The sequence below is a fragment of the Diabrotica undecimpunctata genome, chromosome 9, assembly GCF_040954645.1.
Source record: "Diabrotica undecimpunctata isolate CICGRU chromosome 9, icDiaUnde3, whole genome shotgun sequence".
NCBI lineage: Eukaryota > Metazoa > Arthropoda > Insecta > Coleoptera > Chrysomelidae > Diabrotica > Diabrotica undecimpunctata.
In genome coordinates, this window is record NC_092811.1 from 122,521,539 (window position 1) to 122,548,312 (window position 26,774).

A 26,774-nucleotide genomic window follows, 5' to 3' on the forward strand; every position below is an offset into this window, starting at 1 on the left:
CTGGATTAGAGAGTACTTTTCCCCCACAGGCTGGGCTATTATCTAGTTTCGACTTAAAGAGGTTCTACTGTAATAACTCTTTGATAAGTGTCGACGAAATAAATGATTTTTATCGGCTGTCTTTGACTATAACATAATGCCAAATCAGTCATTATAACAGAATTTTTACGTTAACTCTTGCTGTATACAATTTGACCACAAATTTAAATTTAAATCGACTAATATCAACATCACTTGTTGGGGAGTGTATAATATAAGAGCTTATTAGGTAACTTTTTATTAACTTACTAATAGCAAACTTCTTGTTTATCGTTTCTTCTGCCGACACGGAGTTTAATGTTTGTAACACTTTCAATTTTTTAAAGATAACACAATATTTTTTAATATATTCATAAGGCGATTGTTCTGTGTTCTTTACTGTTTGTTCTTGAGATTAAAGTGTTTACTTTCGGGACGCGTGCTGCATTAATTTAAAAGGAAGTAGTTTCTTTGCAAACAGCTTTCACAACTCGCGATGTTTGGTGTTTATCTACCTGAAACAACACACAATCTTGTTATTAGGAAAAGTAAACCCAAAAAACTTATACTGATACCATACACATCAATTAAGACAGTGATATTACAATAATACTCTCAGGTATTTGCTACTATTCAGAACAAATAAAATAAGAGAATATTTAATGATACAACTTACAGATGGCATATACAGTGAAGGAGTAAAAAGTTATAATTCGTTAAAGTAATGGTACTAAAATGTTGAAAGTTTTTTTAATATACCTTAAAAGTGAAACGTCAAAGAATCGATTGCAATCTGCTAAATACATCTAAAGTAATATATTTTCCACGATATATCCTACAATCTTACGAAATAATGGTAAAATTCAATAAATTTTTTATGGAAAACTTTAATTAATTTATTTTTCCGGGATTTTCCAATTTTTCCGGGAGGTGAAAATAGCACAATTCTTATTATTGAAATATCAACATACTTTGTTGCTAATTTAGTTTCCTTCCGTAATTAGTCAAAATTTCGCTTACAAAACCGTCCACTATCAAACAATACAGACTTATTTTTTGAACAATGAACAATACACAGAAAACTTTCACCTACAAAATGCATGTAAAGTACTTTCAGATAGTTCTTAATGTACCTATCAGCATTAAGGCCACCTCACCAACACAACAAGATGTGTATGTGCTTCCATAACCACCCATTCCACACTTTTATCACCAAACTGTAATCTAGAAGTGAAGCAACATTAACGTTCTCCAGGCCTTCTCCATACTCTTTTTCAACCATTAGGTGAATATCTCATAAAACAAGACTCGCCTTTTAATAGAATGTTTCTTCAATCCTTCATCTCCCAGTTTGCATGAGCACGAGATAATTCCATTGATGAGCTGCTCCAATAAATGGCTTGTAGCAAGTACTTAAGATGATAAATTTTGTTCCTTTAATCTTGTATTCTGAACATCTGCCATTCTTCTAGTGAAAGCTGTAGCAGTAACTGTCCGTCTTCGAAGCATTTGAAGTCTATGAAACCGATCTTTCACGATGTTTGTTTCTCTCGGTCTTCATTGTCCAAGTCTCCTTGAGTAAGAACCAGTTTCTTGAAATCTTTTTAAAGCATACGAAATGGAACGCTCATCATTATGCAGAGCAACAGATTGCGCTACTTGATCTGGCCTAATTGTAAATTATTCTTTGTTATTAAAAACACTTTTCTCAGCCAACAACAAAACATCAAACAGGAATACAATCGAGATAAACTCAACAAAAACTTTCTCTAAGTCACAAAAAATGATAAACTTTTAAAAAACGAATGGATAAAAGCAACTTTTATTTTTATTTATATATTTAATTATTATACAGGGTAATTCAATAAAATTAAAAGGAGAAAACTTTGGAATTTCACGTGCCCCATTAATTTTGCAGAGCAGTGTACTTATTTTTGAAATATCGTGCCTTTTAGGATGTAAATTTACCTGCATAACCATAATCTACCTTGAACACGTACTTTCTTCGAATTTCTTGATTTCGCTATAAAGAGGTACTGTTTTACAACTATACTTTTTAAAAGGTACATTTCCATTCCAAAGATTCCCATATCGAAATTGTTAATTTCTTCACTATCTTTCTGCTGCTGCCATTCCACTCGAGTTCCTTCCTACTTGATAAATGAATAATGTCCCATTTCGTTATCTCAACGACCCGTTCGCTACATTTCATTAAATGCATGTTTAGATCGTTTTGGTACATTTAAAGCTATTTTTACGACACAATTCCATTCATGAGTGTGAATGATTTTTTCAATCGTTTTGTTAATCTCTGCGAAGGTTGTTTAGTGGCGCGTTGTGTAATATCGTCAATGAGTGTGAAGGATTTGATTCACTCCGTTGCACTTAGTTAATGGGTTTAATTTATGCAGCTGAAGTGCGGGTCTACAACGAAAGTTCAGACGGGAATGGCCTTTAAATCAAACCGGGAACTCCGTACAGCGATATTAAAAAAATGCATATAAATACATTATGCATATTACTATCACAGCCTTTTTATTCCTAGTAGAATAGTTATCCCTTTGGCTAACTTGGTTCTACTGTTGCTTGTGTGATGTGCCTTTTTCTACAATCTTTTATCTTTATACTCTTGATACCAGATTTCCAATTGTCGTTATTTGAGTCAGCAACAATAGTTTTTTCGATCGCAATATTAAATAGTGAGATTAACAGAGTGTCAACTGTTTTACTCATCTATAAATTTATTTCTTAATGGTTGACAGCTCGCTAAGGTGCAGCGCTCACGAGGCAACTGTTTGAAAGTTGAAAACTAGTTTCATCTGCAAGCGATTTACAAGTTTACAACCTATATAAAACCGGTGTTCTCCCACGAAGCGACTGGTTTTGGATCAGTTGAGTTAGGTTGAGCGCCCACGACGCAACTGTTTTTTAAGTTCGATGACTCGGTGCTCGAGGACGTGGGCCCCTCTTGACCTTTTTTTGGGTTTTGTTAGTATTTTTTGTGGCTTTCGCCTTTTGTTAGAGTTTTATTAATTTTTTTGGTGGCCGAAGCCGTTTTTTGTGTTTTTTGTAAATTTTTTTTTGAAAGCTGTCTAAAACACATAAAATTAACATTAGTAAATACACTGTGATGCCAATATCAAGCGCGTTGTAATCTTTTGATAAAGCTACGAATATATAGACTTTATTATATGTTTGCTATATTTGCTGTTTGAGTCTTCTGTGGTTCCATCGGTAGTACACATCATACCTTAATATATCCCGCAGGATCCAGTTTGGGTGGCCTTTTAAATGAGTGAATTTTGTTCTGGCTTTTTCCTCCATCATATCATGTACCCTTATTTGTTTGAGGTCTCTGAATAGGAACCGTTCAGCGAAGTATCTGGGCACGTTTGCAGTTTCTCTAAGATTCAAGCAGTGACTTCTTTTTGTTTTCCTAGCTAATATGCTTCTTCTTCCTGTAAGTCCTCTTATTGCGGCTCTGGCCGTTGCTGTTTTCTGGACTGTCGCGTTAACATATGGTGCGAATATTAGGCCTTGGTCCATTGTGACTCCTAGTTATTTAGCTTCGTTTTACCCTTCGATGTGTCTGCTTTGCACTGTTAGCTGTTTTGGGTTATCTCTTCTCTGGATTTATTGTTATTTTCCATTGGATACTCATTCCTCTATCGTATCCAGTGTCGTCTGTAGATTTCTTACAGCCATATTCAGTTTCTTATGTTTTGCGGCGATTGCAGTGTCGTCTTCATAAAGGCTGATTAGTGTTCCGGGTGTTCTTGGAACATCTCCTGTATAAATGCTGTACAGGAGAGGTGATAAGACTGCTCCCTCTAGTACCCCAGCTTCCGGGATTCCGTGTTCAGATAGAACTGGTCCTATCTGGACCTTGAATCTCCGGTTGTTTAGGTACGAGGAGATGAGTTCCGTCATGGCCCCGCTGTATCCATAATCTCTCATTTTGTATGTCAGTCCTTCATGCCACACTCTGTCGAAGGCTTTGCTTACATCCAAGAAGACTGCTTCTGTATATTGCTTGTCGTTGAGTCCAGCTGCTATGTATTCTGTAAGTATGAGTACTTGTAGTTGGCTGGAATGTTGAGCTCTGAATCAAAAGTGTGCTTCTGGGATTAAAAATAGCCTGTCTATCTCTGATTGGAGTCTGGTTTGGATGACCCGCTCTACTATCTTACTGACCGATGGAAGTAAGCTAATCGGCCTGTAATTTTGCGGAAATATGTGGTTCTTTCCTGGCTTTGGTATCGTGATTACATGGGCTTCCTTCCATTGGTTTGGGAAGAGCCTGTATCTTACGATTTCGTTTGTTATGTTTGTCAGATATACTATTGCTTTCGAAGGAAGATACTTTCTTCGAAATTTCTGTTAGTGATTTCATCTGGATCAGGTGCTTTCTTTGGTGAACTTTTTTTGACCAGTTCACTTATTTCTGTTGGTGATGTTAGATTTATTATTTCTTCTTGTTCTTCGGGCGTTTTTAGTTCTGTTTCTTCGACGAAATGGGGGATGAGTATGAATATGTCTAAAACAGAATATATGCGAATAGGCAGTGAAGACGAAGACCCGGATTTGGAAATTAGACAAATGAAAAGGTGCTACGAATACAAATATTTGGGAAGTATTATCTGCAGTAAAGGAACAACTGAACGAGATATAGACTATAGAGTGCAACAAGGCAGGAAGAGTGTTCAAATTCTGAACTCGATACTTTGGTCCAACAAAGCTACTATGAGAACTAAAATGACTATCTACAAAGTAATTGTAGAGCCCATTCTTACATATGGAGCAGAATGTTGGCAAATGACAGTAAAAGGAAAGAAAAAAGTTGACACGGTTGAAATGGACTACCTAAGAAGAGCTTGCCGTATATCAAGAGTAGAACGTATACGTAATTCTGAAATTAGAAGAAAAACAGATAGAGTACATACAACTTCTGAAAGAATAGAAACTAGACAGTTAATATGGTATGGACACGTACAGAGGATGGACGACAACAGATGGCCAAAAAGAGCTATGGAATACAATCCAAGTAATAGAAGGAAACGAGGAAGACCAGCCAAGTCTTGGATACTAGGTGTTATGGAAACCATGAAAGACAGAGCTATTGATGAAGACACCTGGAGAGATAGAAAAAGATGGCGATCGAAATGCGGGAAGCGGCAGAAGCTGTAGGATCCCCGCTTATATATATATATATATATATATATATATATATATATATATATATATATATATATATATATATATATATATATATATATATATATATATATATATATATCTTCGACTTCTTCGATAAAGTCTCTGTCTTCGACTTGGTGATAATTCAGTGTACACACACTCTCTCAAGAGTTCTCATCACCTCAGCTTTCTCTACTACAGAGTAGACGAAAAATCTTTTTCGTAGCATTTGCTACAACTATCTTTATGAAGTGTTATGTGTCAGAAGAGTTTTATTCTGTTCTCTATTTTTGTTCATTACTAGAAACTGCAAAAAAAACCATTTAGCCAGTTTTTTACTTTTATTTTGTTTATTCATGTAGTTATTTCCGATATAGTCTGCGACATAATGCAACATGATCTGACTGTAGTTGCAGAATGGAGTATGGCTTAACATAAGCTTTATCATTAGGAAAAATTATCTCTTTTCGACTTCATAGTTACGTTAGAGTAGAAGTAAAACTAATGAAAAACTTGGCGAGTGTTTGTTACAGAAATATTTGACTTAACTGCTAATTCTTTCACTTTTAATTCATATTCTGCTAATATCATTTCTTTACTAATTAGAATCTTCTTAAGACTTGCTGATCTGGGTGCTGATTGTATGCTCCGCAAAAAAATGTTAACTACTTTTTTAGCCAGTTTTTGAACAACCTGTATATATAAATTCGAAATATTTGATTGTGACAACACCTTATATCTGAACACATGTAAAAAATAGTTATTTTACTTTTATCTTAACCAGGTATTTCCAAAAAAATACCACGTGGTTTCATTATCTACAACATTAGATATATAATGTTATCCGGTTTTCACCTCTTCCTTTGATTACAAACTGATAGTTGTAAGATAATTATTTTTAAAATTTGCCACTATTTACTTTAACATGTGCGAATAAGTAGAAGTTTTCTGCTCTGCCATGAAGGGGATAGCTCATTAACTTGCCTTAATGAGCAAATTTTGAAAAGGATTTTATCTAGCATTCTTTGTTCTTTGTATTCAATGATATTCAATGAGTTATATTAGTATGTTTTTTCATTTTGTTGAAAGATGCTTTATATTGATTGATTGTTTATTGCCATTCTATGTTCCACCATCATAGAGGTCTGTGGTGCCTTAATATTTTAGTTTTTCCTATATGTTTTTCTGCCGCGTATATAATAATATTAGTAAAATTATTATTAGCGTTGTTCAGGTTCCCTTTTGAGATTGGTTGGTATTCAGAGGTAATGTTATAAAATACAGAAATTTTTATTGGCAAATGGTCGCTTCCATATAAAAAGGGTAGAGGACCCAGTTAAGCACGATTGAAAGGGTTGGATCATGAATCGATAGATCAATTGTCCATCATCAAAAATGTTTAAATTTTCTGTTGTTAACATGTCTTCGATTAGTCTGCCTTTTTTATTAAAATTTGTTGAGCCCCACATTGGAACTATTAAAATTTCCTATTATTAGCGTGGATATAGGTATTTGTGATATGAGTGCTTTTACGTCGATTGTAGGAAGAGTTGCTTTCGGTGATCATAAATACAGCGTACAGTAATGCATTGGGCAGCTTAACTGAGACAGTTATAGCTTCGATGTCCGTTCTAAGAGGAATTGTTTGTGCTTTAAGGGTGTTGTTGAGATAAATGACCACTCCACCACTTGCTTTTCCTGGTTTATATTGTTGATAATGTTGATCTTTGAAATTTGTTTCTTGAAGACAAATGATAGTATGAAAGATCATTGACTAAAATTTTTAGCATATTATTATAGGTATAAAATTATAGAAGCTTTATAGAAGATCTGCGAAGAAGAACGAGTATTTCTGATGTTGTAGAACGCATAGCAGAACTGAAATGGACCTGGGCAGGCCATATAGCGAGAATGCACGACTCACGATGGACGAGCAAAATTACAAATTGGGTGCCAAGAGCAGACAAACGTAGTAAAAAAGTAACAAACGAAGTAAAAAACAAACAAATGTTAATCTCCTGGGAGAACTCACTCGACGTATCCGTGTCGGGTTCTTCTTCTTCGTATTTGAGTTTTCTTAGCTGTTTTGTCAGTTTTTTTTTAACTTTCTAGATGCCATTTTTAATAGGCGATCGGATATAAATGATTGGATTTTGGATACGAGTTTTATAAATGAGTGTCTTGAGTATCTGAGGTATATTTATTTGATAACATCTTTTGCTACTTGAATTTTTTCAAATAAATCAACTGCTTCTAAAAGCATCGTCGATTTTTGTTTGTTTGTTTTTAGTTTTTTTGTTTCTGGGTAGGCTTTGAAAACACATTGTCACTAGCTGATGTATCAATGGATAATGTTATTGCTTCAGATATAATTCGTTTGGAGGACGATTTTGATGTATTTTCCCCGTGGGATGTTCCAAATTCTTGTGGTATTTCATAATCTTTATTTTCGTTAAGAGAGCTTGATTTATTTTGTAGACTGGAAGATGAAGGGTGTTTAGTTATGACTGTGTGGGATGTGGGTTGGTGAAGTGAACATCATTGATATTGTATTAATTGTAGTTGATATATCGTGCGTTGTTAAGTGGGTTGTAGATGATGTTCTTAATGATGGATGACGTTAAAATATTTGATATATTTGTAAAGGTATACGTTTTTAAAGGTGTAGTAGCAGTCGTTGCTGCTGAATATACTGTAGTAGATTCTGGGATCTGTAGATCTGGGACAGATGTATCTGGATTATTTACAATTACTGAACAACTTCTGGAAATATGTCCATGTTGTTTGCAATTGTTTTGTAATGAAACATTCGTTCGTGTCTAGTGTTAAAAAAAATTCGATTGTAGTGTCGTCCTTAGTTATTACAATGTAGTCGGGAATTGGGATTGTATATGGGGATATGTAAATATGTCGAAATAAACTAAGTATAGCATTTTTCACATAAAAATGCTTGCACGTCATTCAAGATTTACGACGTCAGAACCCACAGCGTTGCCAAAACATCAGAATAGTTAGTAAGTAAGGAATTTTTAAATGTCAACTATTTGTCAAACTATTATATTAACAGTAAATACTTTAGTTTCAAGACTACTGCAACACACTAAAATACATAAGAAAACATTTTAATACAAAATTATATATTCTAAATTTTAAACTTACCTCTTTTAGGGCTGTAATAGTAAAGACGTCCCGCCATTATTTCTTGTTCAAAATTATCTATCTTATATGAAAGCTTATCAGCTTTCTACAGACTATTTATTTGTTTTGACATAGCACAATCACAATACACAACAATAATTCGTTTTTAAAGCTATTAGTCTAAATTTAATATGTATTTATAAATATAATTTATTAATATATATTATATTATGACCAAATTGTGTAAGAAATCAAAACATAAAAAAATTCTTACTCTAAAAAAACAGCAACACTTTATACACTTTTGCCACACGCTGAACTGTCAATAAAATTTGAAGTATTCCGGTATTAGTTGCGTACAATTATCTAATCTATTTAATTAAAATTATTATTTTTTGCAATATTAGACTTGATGAGTTATTTCATAAGATTTATATTATTAATAATAACAAATATTTTTGGTTATTTAATCAATATAATTCTAAAATTTTCAATATAATGATGATTATATTTTTCTGATTATTACACCATGTTGACGCCTATGAAAGATCGAGCAGTTCCGTATGGGTTTCGTGTTATTAGCTGTGTTAGAAACATTTGGACTCTAAAGGTCGCGGCATATTATCGTGCTCGTATAGTTTCCGGCGCGTTCACATTTTCATACATAGAACGTTTCAGTTTGGTTCGGTGAAGATATGATCTCGCTTTTCTCGACAAAAATTATGTGCAATTGCTCTTCTTTTTAACGATGAAGAATGAAAAACTGTGTTAAAAATAAGGTTTAAAGTACATCCAATGCTAAGAGAAAGGAAGAAGGAATGTGAATACTGGACTTTATACAGAGAATTAATTGATGACGATGAAAAATATTATGGATATTTTAGAATAAATAGGATTCAGTTTAAATATGTTTTAAATTTAATTTCACCTTCAGTTAAAAAACAAAATACTACATTTAACGAAGCCATATCAAACCCAAAAGTATTTTTAAAAAGAAGAGGTATCACTTCCGTACAAAAGCCCTAATTGTTTATCACTTCCGTGATTAATTGTCACAAAGCAATAAAAACACAATGCATAAATGACAAAATAGCCTCGAAAATTATTTTTTTAAATACTCTGTATCAAAATCAAACAAATACCTAAATAAATAACGGGGAGAAAACGACGGACATCTAATTCACATTATCCTTACCAACCGGTTACGACTCGTTACGTAGCCGTCGGCATCAGTAAAATATTGTTTTCAAATATACTGAACGGAAACGTTAAGTGTCTGAAACGCTATGTTCCGGACAGTGTGCGTTGTTCATATTTAAAACCATTTAAATTATATTTTTCGGAAACTAAACGCTATGTGCTGGAAACGCAACGTGCACGATAATATGCCACGACCTTTAAGGTTGACCTTCTGGAAATTTTAAATACAAGTGACGTCATTTTGTATAAATCGTGACGTGCAAGTGTTTTACTTTGAAAAATGGTATATGTACATGTTTGTATTCTGGATGGGTTGTTCCTATTCGCAAAAATGACATTGATGAAGTTAGTTTTAGCCTTAAAGTTCAAAGTTTTTTCTCTAATATTTTATGGGGGATAGTGGAAGATACATTGGGTATTAAGATTTCCAAAATACAGTATTTTGAGAACGATTTCGGAAGTGGAAATCGAAACGTCAAAAATAAACTAATTTTAAATTTAAATTGTGGCTTATTTCCAATAAAAATAGTAATTGAACTAATACTGTAACATTGTATGTTAGCGTAGTGTAAGAATTTAAAAAATGTCGACTATTCTACTATTATAGTTACTATAATAGTTACAATATTCTAGGTGTGTAAAAATATTTTTTTTACATTTTTTTTTTCGTAACTGAATACAAATTACCTTCACAAGAGCTTCCGGTGAAGGTGACTTTCAGGACTTTGAACTTCTAATACAGGACTTAGCAGAATAGATTAAAGTATGGAAACAGTTTTAAATCTGTTCATGAATATTAAATGGAAACATTCCAGTAGTAGCTTGAACTAAAGTTTTGTTATCTTTTCGACTACGTTTAGTTTTGCACAATGTTAACTCATAAACGAAATCCTACAAATAGAAGAAATTTCGCTTGCATTTCTCTAATTACCTGGTGACGGCACAACAGCTAATCCATTCAAAGGCAAAGGCGTTAATATTTCTCCTGATGTCAGTTCATTTCCATTTTCTCGTCGCTTTCTTGCAGTTGTCCCATTTTCCGTCGCCGAAACATAATTTTCTAAGAGAAATAACACCGCCCCCGGTGGAACACGGTACGGAGAAGGAGATTGCAATGCACGACAACTTCTCGACAAGTTTTAATCTCCTACTTCAGTGTAAATAAACATAAACGCGCCAGGTACTGTCTCTTTACCTCTCTCTTCCTACAAGATTTATGGCTTGAATTACCGGAATGTTTAGTACAGGTAATGCTATAAACTCTTATTATAAGATCTGAAGCCAAGAATCACGTTTAAATCTGTAAAAATAGGACGAACCTGCTTTACTGCTTTTAGAAAATTTTGTATATGTTTCGAACTTGAGATAATAAACAAAAATTATGCTAAAATCAAAAGATATCAGACAGCTATTTAATTAAAAGCAGTTGAAAAATAAGGATATTTTCTTATAGTTTCTGGCTTAAATTTTATACAGATTTGTTATGGAAAAGTAGGTCACTTGGCATAAAGAGCTTTTTTAATATAAAATGGACCTCATGGACGTAAGACAAAAACATAAAACAAACCCAATCGAATACAAACGAGTCAATAAAATCATTAGAGAAAAGTGCAGAGAAGCTTAAGAAAACTTGATGTTAACCCAAATGCCTAGAAATTGAACAACTTCAGGAAAGACACGACACCTTTAATGTCCATAAAAAAAATGAAAGAAATGACAGGTAGACACAGAAAGAGACAAGAAACAGTATTAAGAAATAATAATAACGAAATAATTATAGGTACTGTTATGTTTTTATTATTCTTCTAATTTATTGTTTTTCATTTATTTATTAAAGGTTCTATTTATAACACTTCCAAATGTATTAAAGTCTTTATTACTAATTTATCTTACACGAACAATTATACAATTTATTATAATACGGGCGTTACATTTAAAAAAAAACGCGGCGCGATCTTCAAAAATTAACTGTTCTCCTTAAATAAAATGTCTCATTTATATATAAAATGCCGTTATCTAGAAGGATCTGGCGATGAGTCGATGACCTTTCACCCATTAGACGACAATGTGACTCATGGACTGGTCTTTCGGCGAAGGGACTAGAGGTTTCTGCCGGCAGGAAAACAAGTCTTGCAACTGAGCGCCGAAATGACTAGAACAGAAAAGATATTAGCAATAAATATGTTTACAGTTTTGAGTTATATGACACGTCATTATGTATCGTAACAGTACAGAAGACAAACTGGAGGGATGGAAAGAATTCATTCAGACACTTTTTGATGATGATAGACCTTGTTCTCCACCATCCACGGATGATCGAATGTAAATGTCAAGACAATATCAATGTCGAAATAATTAAATTAATTGCAGACAACGAAAGTAAAAGCCTTGACTTAATAACAGCTCTATTCAATAAGATATATGATACAGGTAAAATACCATCAGATTGGCTAAAATCAACATTCGTAGCATTACCAAAAAAATCCAATGCTTCACACTGCAATGACTATCGAATAATAAGCATGTCCCATGTCCTTAAAACTTTCTTAGAAGCATTCATACACGAATTGTGAGTGTGAGTTTCAGATGAGTGACACTCAATTCGAATTTCGAAACGGATTGGGAACACGAGAAGCTCTTTTTGCTTTAAATGTATTAACACAACTATGCAGAGGCATGAATATAGATATATATGCATGTTTTATTGAATATCGAAAAGCATTTGACTGCGTTAACCATCCAAAGATGATCGAAGTCCTGAGAACAACTGAAATTTGACGAACAAGACATGCGAATTATCTCAGTACTATATGGGCACCAAACAGCAACAATTGAAATAGAGCACACAACATCCGAAGATATACGAATCGAACGGGGAGTGCGACAAGGTTATATCTTATTACCACTATTATTTAATCTGTATTCGGAATCTATATTCAGAAAAGCATTAGACGAGGTTTAAGGTGGAATCAAGATTAACGAAACCAGCATAGACAACATCAGGTATGCTGATGATACCGTCCTAATAGCAGGCAACGCACAAAAACTGTAAATATAATAAATGCGATAGTTCGTCATAGCGAAATGTTCGGTTTACATCTAAATGTTTCCAAAACTTAAATTCTAGTATTTTCAAAGATACCAACAAACGTACATTTTTTTAGCCCTTTCTATTTCTCGATTTTAATTTACAAAAGTCGCAATATCTCCGATTCTAATCAACGAAAATTGATTTTTTTTTAATTTGGAGTATCTCGTTGCATAAATTATAATAATGCAATTAGTTAATCTGTGAATTTTTTATTTAACCGAATAATCTGTTTAATCAATTTAAAAGAAATATTTATTTTGCAAAATTTTACTTTTCTTTTATTAATATTAGTAGAAAAGGTTATGAAATGATATCTAACTTAAATATTTATGCTGTAGCTGTCAACAACTTCAAACTGTCTGTATCTTCATAAGCATTTATTTTTTATTTTTTCGTAATTGATAAGAAAGTTAAGGAATTTCCGCCAATATCTCTATTTGGTGTTAAAAAACTGATAAGGATATTTTGTATTAAGTAATCCCCAAACTATTTTAGGTATGCATGTCCATTATATCCGGTTTAGATTTATTTACAACTTTGGAATGTAAACTTTTTTTGGATTGTTTTGTATGACTAGGGCAACTTGGGGAGAGATGGGAACAAAATTATAAATAACACAATTTTTTTGTAATCACATTTATTAAGAAAATTGAATATGCAACGACACCGTCTATTAATATAGTGTAACGGAATCTTACAAATGAAACAATATTTGATTCCTAAAAAATTATATTACACAACAAAAATATTTTATGATTCACCATCTCTTATGAGATAGTGAACTCAAAAATATGGACATTATATTTTTTTTGTACACATATCATAATTCTTTTCCTATCTCGTACAGTCTTGGTGTAACCAACGTTGACATCGAGCACACTTTTCCAGTCAACAACTTTTTAGTATATTTATATTCTTCACCACATCTAATACAGTAGTCATTATCGTCTTATTCAACTTCATCAACATCGTCATCATCCAGTTTTGGTCTGATGTGACAGACATATCTAGTTTTGGTGTTTTGGTTTCAGTTTTTGACTTTTTTTGGTTGCTTTTTTTATCTTCTTGCTTTCCTGTTGAACTTTTTTCTTTAGATTTTTTATATTGCTCTTACTATTCAGACCCGAAGCTAAATTGTTTGATCTTTTGCGAACCGCTTCAACGCGAGGAAGGTTGAGTACTGTCCAATATTTGTGTACTGTAATCATTTGAGTTAGTTGAAACTAACAGATCACTGCCAGTTTCGAGTCTATCGATATTTGATGGTCCAGATTCCGCAGAAACATTCTTAGTAGGTGCCTAAAGAGAAGAGGCTTGTTGTGAATGATTTGCAACCTTTCTGGTAGGTGCTTGATGATAAGGGCATGGTTGGGAAATATTTGCAACCTTCTGATAAGTACCTGATGAAACGGGCCTAGTTTAGGATTTTCCGCCTGCGACTGAAGATCTATTAAAAACGCATAATCTGAAATGATTTGAGGCTTAAATGGTACAATACCGGTGGCGCTAAATCATTCCAGTGCTTACAGTTGCTGCTATTGACCAAGCTTCATTTAATAGTCGGCCTGTTTATTTTCCTTGTAGGATTAGCTGTCATAAATACGTTACATGAAGTGCAATAAAATGCTTTAAATGACTTAAAAAAGCTCTGTCTAACGGTTGCAAACATTGTGCTGTGTGTCTAGGTAGGCGTAGTAAAATAATGTGTTCTTCTGCAACTTCTAACATCTCAACTGAATTAGAATGGGAACTCTTCTTCTTCTTCTAATGGCGCTACAACTCTTTGTGAGTCTTGGCCTGCTTAAACATGTTCTTCCATTCTGCCCTGTCGGATACTTTCCTTCGCCACTGCCTGATGTTCATGGTTTTAAGATCCCTCTCTACGTCGTCTATCCATCTTTTACGGGGCCTTCCTCTTGTTCTGTTCCTTGGGGTTTCCATCTCTGGACTACTTTTACAGCTCGATTATCTGACATTCTTTCTAGGTGACCAAGCCAGTTTAGTCTGTGTGAAATCTGACAATATCTGCGCTTTGCATTAGTTCATCCAGCTCGTGGTTCATTTTAATTCTCCACGAACCATCGCTGCATTGGGTTGGTCCAAATATCTTCCTTAGTATATTGCGCTCAAATATTCTCAGTTGATTTTCATCAGTGATTGAGAGGGTCCACGTTTCACATCCATATGTGACCACTGGTCTAATTACTGTTTTGTAGATTCTCAGCTTAGGCTCACGTTTCAGTAACTTACTTTTCATTAAGTCTTTGTACATAATGAACTGTGACCATTTAATATGAGTAATACTGTACCTGGTGGTTTTCTGGGAAGAAAATTATTTCTTAGCCAAAAAAAAAAAGAAGATTTCACCCGTCACATAAGCTGACTTCTGCGACATATGGATTACAGGCCCAGGGGGCATACTTGTCTTTGTACTCAGGTTTTTCATTCTTACCTTTGAAAATACATATAGGTGGAAGAAATATACCTTCTCCATTGCAACAAGCAATAACGGATATTGTCTCTCCTTTTTCTCCTGATGTAACATTTGAAACACTTTTAGAACCTTTTGCGGCCACAACATAGCCGGGTTTATTATTTAACTGAAGTCCAGTCTCGTAAATATTATAAAAATGACCAGGTTTATTAAGCAAGTTATTTTTTACTAAAATATCTTAAAGCAAATCCTAGTTCTTTGTGGCATTTTCCTTGTTTATATTTTAAGCACGTTTTAATAATTTTCTTTGTATAATAAATTTTGAATTAAATTTTAAGAAATACGAGCACTGGTTTTCTTTACACTCTGTGTACTGAAGTTTGAATGTGATGAGTTCGGTACGGTTGTACTCAGAAAAATATGAGCTTTTATTTTTTTAAGATAAAAATACCCTTTCTATTTAAAAAAAATATTGTAGACCTTACATCTGCTAAAATAGTGGGGGAAAAAGATATTTTTTTCCAAAAAGGTTAAAAAAAATAAAAATCGAGCAGTCAGAACTTTAACTCTGAAAATAATTAAGTCACGAAATAATAGACCGTTTTCACACTTTATGAACACACTGTATATTTATTTGAATTATTCGTAAAACTACACAGAACAATCTGCCTATGTCTTTACAAATCAAGAAAAAAACTAACAAACACTATTAGGTAAATATAAACACCGCTACGAAATGTTAAAACACGCTGCGCGAACTGCCGTGGAACTGGAAAGGTTGCCTCCCGAAAAGAGAGTTTCCATCGCGAATACGACTTTACGAAGAAGCAGCACTTTAACACCGTATGAAAAGTTTAAGATTGAATTGAGACGAAGTAATTCTTTATCGTGGCCAAATTCAACCAGCTCGCAGGATGATTGCCAGGTATAGTTATATTACTAATTACAAGAATATCAGTTTAATTGATTTATTTAATTGCTAGGATACATCAGTTTATCGATTGTATATTTTATTAAATATTTGTATATTTATAGATTTTTAGCTTCCTATATGTCATTCTCTATGGATACTATTATATATACAGTTTATCCCAAGACATTTCATCTTAAAGAAGAATAAACATCTCACGTATCAAATAAAAAATATTCTTTAATAAGTTGCTCGCTTGGCTTGAAAATCCATAATTAAGTATAAAATTTTAAAGGGTTTCAAAGTGTTGAAATTTTTATACTGTCGATTATATTGCCAAAAAATAAAATTTTGTTTAAAAAATTATTTTTTATTTAGTAATAAAAAGAAGATTTATTCATCATTGATAGATGTCTAAACAATGTAACAAGTATATGGAATATTAAATTAAAATGTAATATTTTAATGAATAAACTATAGAGAAATAATATAATTATAAATTTTGCTTAGATTTTGAATTTCTGATCTTTTGTTTAAATTATTATCACTTCTGCTAATACAAACCTTTTCTAAAAAAGTCCTTTTGAATTTATTACTTTCATTACATAAAATTTTAATGTTATCAAAATCCATAATATGGTCTTTGTCGATTACATGCTCTGCTAAATCACAAGATGGTTTTTTAATTCTACAGTCACTTTTGTGAGAAATAATACGGTTTGACAGATTCCTTCCGGTCTCACCAACATACACAGCTTCACACTGAGTACAACTAATGCTGTATACTATATTTGTTTTATCTATAGGATACTTAGTTTTGGAATATAAAGATGAAATAGTTTTGATGTTCTTTGTTGCTATTTTTATATTGTCAATAACCTTTAGTGTTTGTATTAATTTAGGTGTTAATGATGGTATAAAAGGTAGTGAATGATAATAGGTGTTCTGATTATTGGATACAATATTCTGAGACAGCAAAAAATGATGTTAAGTTATTTATATTAAAAATATTAGAAAAAAGTATCCTATGTAGCATATCTGGAGGATAAGAGTTCTCAATGAAAATATTTTTTAACAACTGATGATCTTCTTGTAGATAATCTGGATGGGAAAGCCTTAAAACACGTTCTTTTAATCCTGTTATAAGGTTCATTTTCATCTTATTTGGATGATGTGAGTAATAGCTTATAAATCTATTACTACATATGGGTTTTCTGAACCATCTAGTTTTCAACACATTGTCTGTAGTTCTTACAATTCTCATGTCAAGGAATGGTAGAGAATTATCTACCTCTTCCTTAACTGTAAACTGTATATGTTGATTATGGTTGTTGAAAATGTTAACTGTTTGATGAATTTTGTGTTTAGGAAGTGCCAAAACTAAATCATCTACATATCTTTTAATAAAAGGAATGAAAAAAGTGCAATTGTTGATACAATCACTAATAACATCATCCATGACATAGCTACTTAGAATGGGTGAAAGACTAGATCCCATAGGACTACCAAAAATTTGTTTATAAAAGACACCATTAAATATAAAAATATTAGAATCAAAAACAAAGTTGATAAGTGTTTTGAAATGTGATAAGTCAATATTAGTATGATGCCTCATATCTCATTCCAATGTTTTTCAACACTACTTATGATTAAATCTAAAGGTAAATTGGTAAAAATAGATGTTACATCAAAACTAACAACTAAAACATAATTTAGTGGTAATTGGAAATTATTAATAAAAGAACTAAAATCAAACAATCTTTAATATAAATATTGTTGTTTAAATTATAGGCATTAGTTAAGATGTTAAGATGTTAAGAGCATAAAATCGTGGAGCAATAGAATTATATATTTTGAGGTCTTTTTTCTTTCTCTTATATATATATATATTTATATATATATATATATATATATATATATATATATATATATATATATATATATATATATATATATACATATTAATGTGATATCTAGAATTTTAATTTTAAAACTTTACAAAAAATATATATAAAACATTATTAAAATTTTTGATTTATGATTTATATCACACCTTTCAATTTTGTTATCTCAGGTTTTACTCGTGCTTCAATATCTATACTTTACAGCTGATGGCTTAGGTCCAAAGAATAACGGAATAAAACAACATAATATGATATGAAAATAATGTAATAAAATAAACTGATTAAAATACCTCAAAAAATTATTAGCATACAATGTTTATCAAACAAAATTCTTTCTACGTACGTGAACCTTCAATAATGCATGGATAATATAATACAACTACAATCTAAAATACAGCTTATTATTCTACATAAACAAATCAAATAATATTCAGTGTCCTTCCTAATGCAATTTTGATATAACGATTGTACCAAGAAAAATTTGTATGAATTATCCAATTCTCTCCACAGCTCCGTGTCCCCTCTCAGAACAAATTTGATCTCCTTCTACTATCGACAACTTATTCACACGTTACTAATATGATATAATATTTTTTAACCAAAAATTCTCAAATTTAATATATTATGAATGTTTCTCCCGTTGAAACGCTTCCTCTGCCTTGAGTTGTCCAATTCCTTGTTCTATGCAAAATGAACTATCAGTTCTCAGCAGCCTCCTATGTAATTGGCAATATTAAACAAGATATTGCAATTTAGTGTCTTCAATGCTCTCCTTCGAATGCACGTACCTTTCCAATGATGCCAGCCTCTTTTCCTCTCGCCAAACTTAATCTCTCGTTCCGAAATAAACAGCGATACGTAGAATACAAGTAGGAAAAGTTTACTTACAAATTTGTACCAGATCAGCTACCGTCGGACACAATTACTTCACCAACTCACAACTTATTCTTTATTACTTACTACCCTTGGATACCACCTCGAAAACCAACCATTCACTTTAAGAAACTGGAACTAACTGACTCTCTCATCTCCTCTATCCATTCATCCAACCTCTCATTATACACACCCATCACCACTTTCCAAATTCTCGGCCAATCAGAAATTTGCATACCACTCTCACATAAAATCAGAAATACCTACAAACTTTCCTAATTCATATTATTTCTACAAGGACACTTAATTTCTACTGGGTATTTACATATTCCGAACAATCATTTATTTATTAACTATTTTTATTGTCCTTTTCATGGCGCAAATCCCGCTTACGGAACACTTTATGGCTTATGGGGAAAAACCATCGTTAACTTCTATTCATTGTACCCGCACTATTCACTTGTTATATTTACACAAAAGATTATTTATGACTAAGATTACCTTTGGTTAATTCCAGGCAGCTCGGAGTATTTTTTTATTTTCTATAATCTCTGAAATATTGATTTCATCGTACATTTAATATTTTTAACCTTCAATTTTGAATACCACAACAATATATATATATATATATATATATATATATATATATATATATATATATATATATATATATACATATATATAATATATATTGTATAAAATTTAAAAAAAATATACGTATGACCCCATTTCGAGCAGAAACGTGAGGTTGTGTAAAAACATCATACTGGAACGTATAAGTTAATTATTATTTGATTGATGATATCAATATTTTGTCCGGCGTTATCGCGCAGTTTCGATCGCATCACAATAACGACCATAAACCGAGGAATACAATATTCATCAAGAACCGTTATCGGTTCATAATAATCACAAGCAATTATAATGTAAAACATGACTATAAACCGTAGTTATGAGATTGTTTTATAAAAGTTATCATAATAAAAACATTGAGATGTAATTCGCAGGAAAAATACGATCAAAGACTTCATTTTATAAATACACATATTATGACGATGCGATTTTAATTACAGAGGACAAAAATACTGAATAAATTCATTCATAGAAATACGGCACTTCCATCAAGATTGTTGTAGTTGTTAACCAACAAAATAACTACAAATATAGAAACCGAATAAATAATAATATAGAAAAGGGCTATAATATATCAAAATGTGGATGTTACAATGTTAGAAAAAGTTGTATTCACGGCAAAAACAACATGAAAAATTAGCTGGATTGTTAGAGGTAGTCCTAATATAACTTTCAGAGATACTTGTATGTTTGTTAAGTTAGCACATCCATTTTATAAGGCTGAATTCAGATCTACTAGAAGAAGTCAGAACACTATAATTTATTACGGAAAAAAAATTCTTGCTGTAGCCGTTTCCGAGAAACAATGGGTATGCTAACTTTATGGTAAACCTAGCATAGCCATAGCTATATCTCGGCAAGGAAAAGGGGCACAAGGCCTATCTTGGTGGCATATTTTAGTGCTTATTAATTGCTGTTAATTGGTAAATTAACCAATCTCCAAAAGCTACCCCATCATCCCCTAGCTCAAAACACACCACCATAAAACCGAGATCTCGACCAAAAAGCGAACAGCAAGGAATTTATGGCTAATTTATTGCCGAAGTTTCACGCCAAGAAAGAATATATTGTTGCAACCGTTTCCGAGAAACAATGGCTATGCTAACTTTGCAAGTGCAACATCACGAATGCATGGTCCCAAGAATTTAACGAATGGCAAAATAACATGCCCTGCATTACCCACAAGCCACCAGGTTTTGATCTTCCACGCAAAACATGGTCCACTCTAAATAGGATCCGAACCAGACATGGCAGATGTGCATACATGCTACATAAATGGGGAAAGAACCCGTCTCCTCAATGTGACTGTGGGGAGAACCAAACCATCGACCACATTATTCAAGAGTGTCCCTCAAGATCCTACAATGGTAGCCCTGAAGACTTCCTGTTTGCAACTTCAGACTCAATTGATTATATAAATACACTTGATGTTTGTTTGTAACTATTTAAAGTTTGTCAAATACCTATATTACTAGTGTTTGTGTATTTGTTCTAAATGTGTTGTAATTGCCATACGATAAATAAATAAATAAATAAATATGCTAACTTTACGGTAAAGCTAGCAAAGCTATATCTCGACAATCAAAAGAGTTACAGGGCCCTTCTTGGCGGAATATTTTGTTGCTAATTAATTGCTGTTGATTGGTACATTGACCGATCTCCAAAAACCACCCCTTCATCACCCTAGCGCTAAACTGATTCCGGGAAAAATCGAGATATCGGCCAAAAACATTGAAACCAGAAAAGTGAACCCCTATAAATTATTTGCTAGTTTATTGCTGAAGTTTTATGCCAAGAGACACTTTATGACTTCAACTGATTCCCAAAAATAATGATGACTGAACCTATCCTAGCATCGTATTGTATTACTAATTATATTTTCTTGAAGAATGTTCTTCTTATTTGCTAAATTGTTCCCATTATCCTTCAATGCAAATCTTATCCCAGCCGAAGGAGTGCTGATATAGTTTGTAAAAACTAATATATTATTTGACCCTAGCTTTTAGCTTGGAAAGCTTTTTACTACATTCTTTGCATAGACCAGATAATATTTCTCTTAAGCTACAATATCCATATTAAGAGCAAAGCTCGAAATTGGACAATCCTAGCTATGTACGGAAATGATTGCCCACTTGAACTGTACAATATCTGAAATGATCAAAATTAAAAATAATTATCGAAACCCTCATCGATTCGAATCGATTATTATTGACAAGCGACACACCAAATCAAAAATCGAACATTTATTGTTAACCCTTAACTGGTATGGCAGGGTCAAATTTGACCCTATTGGAAATTCTTTTGTAATTTTCGGAAAAACTAGGCGATATGGCAACATACCATTTGAGGTATTCTTTCAAGGCGTGCAACTGCTTCAGTTCCGCTATCAGTCGCCCGCAAGCAATTAGTGGCTCCACGTGAATATTGTGAATTGGGTCAGATTTGACCCTGCCATACCGTTAAAGGATAATTTCTCGTTTTCGGGTAAGAAGCACAATACTGTTATTTTTCCAGAAAAAAATACAATTTTGTTTGTTCTTTCAATTTAGAGTTGTGATCGAAGTATAATATGTCGAACGTGCGTGACAAAAGGGCGCCTTTGACACAAAAGGAAATTGAACATATTGCTGAAACTTTATGGGATACCGACAACGACCTTTCCGATGCAGAGACGATTGTTAGTGATCACGATACGGATAGTGACTACAATGCTGATAGTGAGAGTGAAGATGAAGCTGTTGATGGCAGTGATAGGCACTCTGTCGAAGAAGTTAGCTTATCTGTTGAAAGTGAAATTGTTGGGGATGAAAGTGGCTATTTCTACGGAAAAAATAGAAAAAAGTGGGCGAAAACGCCACCTGCGTCTAGCCGTACTCGCGTCACCAACATAGTGTCGCATATTCCTGGCCTTTCGGGACCATGTCGGACCAATAAGCCAACTACACCCTTGCAGGCGCTCAGTTTTTTTCTCGATGGATACATTATAAATGAAGTTATCGCAAGAACGAATGAGAAAATAACTGAACTGCAGGCAACCTATGGCGATCAGGCCTTGTCATGTCAGTTTATTAATCATGTCGATGAAGTAGAAATGCGAGCATTTCTCGGTCTTCTCTATCTAGCTGGAGTGTTCAAGTCGAGTCACGAGGACATAAATTCGCTTTTTGCAACAGATGGAACAGGTCGTGACATTTTTCGTGCAACAATGACTCTAAAGAGATTCAGTTTCCTGCTAACAGCCTTAAGATTTGACAATCCAGCCACTAGACGACAACGTATTGAAGACGGAGATAAACTTGCTGCAATTTCAAATTTGTTTTACAGATTTATTGGAAACTGTAAGATAAACTATTCTTGTGGGGAATACGTAACCGTGGACGAAATGTTGGTTGGATTTCGGGGAAAGTGTAGGTTCCGTATGTTTATAAAAAGCAAGCCTGTGAAATACGGACTAAAAATATTGTGTTTGTGTGACGCTCGTACACATTATTTGATCAATGCTTTTGTATATACGGGCAAAGATGAAAATAGGGCAAATCCAAAGAAGCTATCTATTCCAACCCAAACTGTGCTAACTTTGATTGAACCAATAGCAAATTCGAACCGTAATATTACAGGGGACAATTGGTTCACGTCACTAGAGCTGGTTGAAGAATTGCAACGCCAAAACTTGACATACGTAGGTACTATTAGACGGAATAAAAGGGAGTTACCTAAAGAGTTCCTAGCTAGTAAGCAACGTGAACCACTTTCCTCGCTTTTTGGATTTACTAAGGATATAACAATTGCGTCATACGTTCCAAAAAGAAATCGCTCAGTTTGCATGATGTCTACAATGCACCATAATAACATGGTCGAAGAAGGAGCAAAGAAATTACCAGACATCATCTCCTTTTATAACCTAACGAAAGTTGGCGTTGATGTACTGGACCAAATTTGTGCCAATTACAAAGTAGGAAGACGTACTCGGCGTTGGCCTCTAACTTTGTGGTACCGAATGATGGACATCTCCGCCGCAAATGCAGGCATAATTTATAATGCTGCTAATCCAAATAATGAGATGGTTCGTAACCGTTTCCTTATTGATTTAGGGAGAGAAATGATCAACGAACACTTAGTTCGAAGAAGTCAAATGAAAAACATTCCTCGGGAATTGAAGGTAACCATAAGGCGAATCAGCAATATCCCAGATGAGGCCCCACGAAGCATAGATAACCCTCAACGTCGACAACCTAAGCGTGCCAGATGCTTCTTATGCCCTTACAGTGACAACAAACATCCAATTGTATGTGACGAGTGTAGCAGGCATATTTGCAAAGACCATTGCAAAACGTCCAACATGTGTACAAATTGCTCCGAACAATAAAATACTGCGCAAAATGTAGTTGTCAGAATTTTTGTTTATTATGTTTTTTCATGTTTTTAAGTATTTTTCCCTAGGTTTAGGTTTGTTTTGATTAAAACAATTCCGTTTAAAATTATTTTTAATTTTTTCTCTATTTTTTTTTACAGATAAGAAAAGCCATGTTAATTTTTATAAGTTTAGCCAGAAGTAGGCCAGATATTATTAAAAAGTATATGTAAACATTATTATTTATAATAAAAAGGATTTATATTCGATCTGAATGAAAATTTTTCTGTTTTCTATTTGCTGCATGCAAAAAAAGGCACAGGGTCAAATCTGACCCCGCCATACTTTAAGTGTAATTTTAAATCACCATACCAGTTAAGGGTTAATAATTTGATTTTTTATATTTTCTATTTATATAATAGAGTCGTTCTTTTTCGAATCGACAATGTGATAAAATGCTGTGTCAAACTAAAATATAAATAATAAGAAGAAATTGTATATTAGAGAGATAATGTTAGTAAAACATTTCAACGCTTCAAGAGATAGATACATCACTATAATACAGGGAAGTTGTTTTTGAAACATTGATTTTCAAGAGATATGTATGTTTCTACAATCCAGAAGTCGAAAACCCTGATTAATTATGGATTTATAACCTACATTGATGCTTGTTTGTCGATAAGAACTAACAAAGAGCTCGAAGAACTTTACCCAGACGCCAACATCGTAAAAGAAATAAAGTCCAGAAGACTCCAATGGGCAGGACACCTCAGAAGACATTCTGACGAACGAACAGTAAGACTGGTGTGGTAGGAAGTCCCAACTGGAAGGAGACCACGCGGACGCCCTCGTCTCCGGTGGCGAGATAATATAGCAGGAGACAGTGGACGCATGTTGTCGAGTAGGCTGAAACCCACGAAGGGTTGTAACGCCACGGAGTAAGTAAGTAAGTAAGTAAGTGGCTCCAGAATAACAACATCGAAACCTTACCATGGTCCAGCTACAGATTTAAACTCAACCGAGAATGTGGGAGGTTATTATAAAACGGTTGTATCGGCGTAATTTTATACCTCAAAATGCTGAAGAGCTGTGGCACGGTATACAGCAGGTTTGGGAAGAACTTGTAGCATTTGCAAATTCTTTGAAATATATCTTGAAATATATTGAAATCCCCTCGTATTTGCTAAAGTATCGAAGAATAATTTCAGTGTATTTCTCTTTACTTTCGTACAAGTTAAAATACCCAAAATGTATTTTCAATCCTTTTTGCTTCGCGAGGTAATGTAAATACATTTTTAGGGTTTGTTATAACACGGACGCGTAATTCTTTGATATTTTTCTTTGATCGAAAGCCGCTCGATACTGCGTTTGAAATAAACATCCATTTAGAGACTGAGAAGGTTTTGTCGGAAAGATAATTAGATTACTCTCGCTGAGGCGTTGTCAGGGACAACTGCTTCCAGCGTTTAGTCCAAATTTTTCGTAAAATTTGTAATATCTTCATCCTTAGTCCTTTTTCATGGAAAATGTGTAAAGTTAATAGTAGCAGTTTCATGTGTTCAATGTGTAGTTGCAATTTAAGTGAGGTTTCAAAGAATCGTTGTTTCCACCCTTGTTTTGTTTCTCCCTGGTTGTCACCCCAGGCTTTTTGGCAGTTTGGAGATGAATTTGTTGGCGTGTTCGTTACGCAGAGGGTTTAAGTCCAGTTTCTACCCCCAGAAATTCCAGTGAAGTCCAGATTACAGAAAATTTAAAGTAGTTTAGTGAAAATCCAGATAATTTTTTGTGTTTAATTTTAAAGTAAAGACAGACATTTTTTTAATAATAATAATTGCTTTCATTATTTAAAAAGATTTTTTATTTGCAATAATTTTTATTTGCCACAGTTTATAGCCCAGTAATATCTGTAGATTTTGCAGCAACAGAGTTTGTAAATGAATAGGACATATGTAAGCTTTTTCTTCTTTATTATTTTGGTATAAATCTCTGTAACTATTGATATAGTATTGTTTTGTGCCATCTGTGTTTTCTAACTGTTTGTGTTGAGACAGTAATAAATGTTTAATTTATTTCTCTGAACCATTTTGTCTTTTTATTTTAGAAAAGTCTCTTAACCATTTTTGTATGTCTAATAATTATTTCAATAGTTAATTTGGCACCTCGAAGCGGCGTCCATTTTAAATTGTTAGAGGTCCTTCCTGTTGTTTTTTTTGCCCATTTGTTCCAAGAGATTCATGTAAGTACCCCTTTGTTTCATTTTTGTAGTTGCCCCAATTCAATCCCCTTGCCATTAACTTATCCACGACCCAGCTACTCCAAATAAATCCTGAGTGCCGTTCGCATGTTTCGTTTATTTTGCTTGCCCTATCTCTGCCCCAATAGTTTCTGTCCCCAATTTTCAACCCCCCATAGTAATACCCTATGTGGTAGGCAAAATATTTCGTTACAAGCTCTATGAAGAAGACATTTTCATAGTTCCTTTCACGCAGATGGACGAAAGACTACAAGCTGTTATCAATACTGATGGAGATATTACAAAATATTAATTTTATTTTTACATACCTAAATTTAGTATAGTTTTGGTCTTCCAGACCTTCGCTTTCTTTCAAGAGTTTCTTACTCTCTCCATTTTTTATTAACAGAAAAACTGTGGTTCTGCTTATGTTAACATGTTTTGCTGCCTCTGATAGTGCCCAGTTATCTTTTAATTTGGTTACAATTCTTACAGTCTACATCTAAACAGCCCTATTTTATGTAAAAACTATCATTTATAATTGTATACTCTTTATAAAATGCAGGTATTCAAAATAATATCAAAATTTATACATTAATAATTATTACAATTTATGAATTAACATATTTCATCAATTGTTTGTTTATTTTATTATTTGTCTGTCATAATAAATATAATAGAATGTCAGACCAATCAAATACATTGCTCAAAATGATCAGGTCTTATTAAGAGTCGTATCAGTTTTTTTAGGAACCAGCTGTACGTACATATTTACAGAGTGGATTGAATTTTT

The 26,774-nt window shown here is 33.2% G+C and overlaps 1 protein-coding gene across 10 annotated transcripts in view; it reads left to right on the forward strand.

Annotated features, from left to right (window-relative positions):
* PDZ-GEF (PDZ domain-containing guanine nucleotide exchange factor) overlaps positions 1–26,774 on the forward strand; it is a 726,227-nt gene that overhangs the window by 625,259 nt on the left and 74,194 nt on the right. For 2 of the 10 annotated variants that reach the window (XM_072545157.1, XM_072545156.1), the window contains exon 2: positions 15,791–16,002. The exons of the other annotated variants lie outside the window; for them this stretch is intronic. In XM_072545157.1, the coding sequence (XP_072401258.1) occupies positions 15,814–16,002 (189 nt within the window). In that variant the 5' untranslated portion in view covers positions 15,791–15,813. The remainder of the gene's footprint in view (positions 1–15,790; positions 16,003–26,774) is intronic. 10 annotated transcript variants of the gene reach the window in all.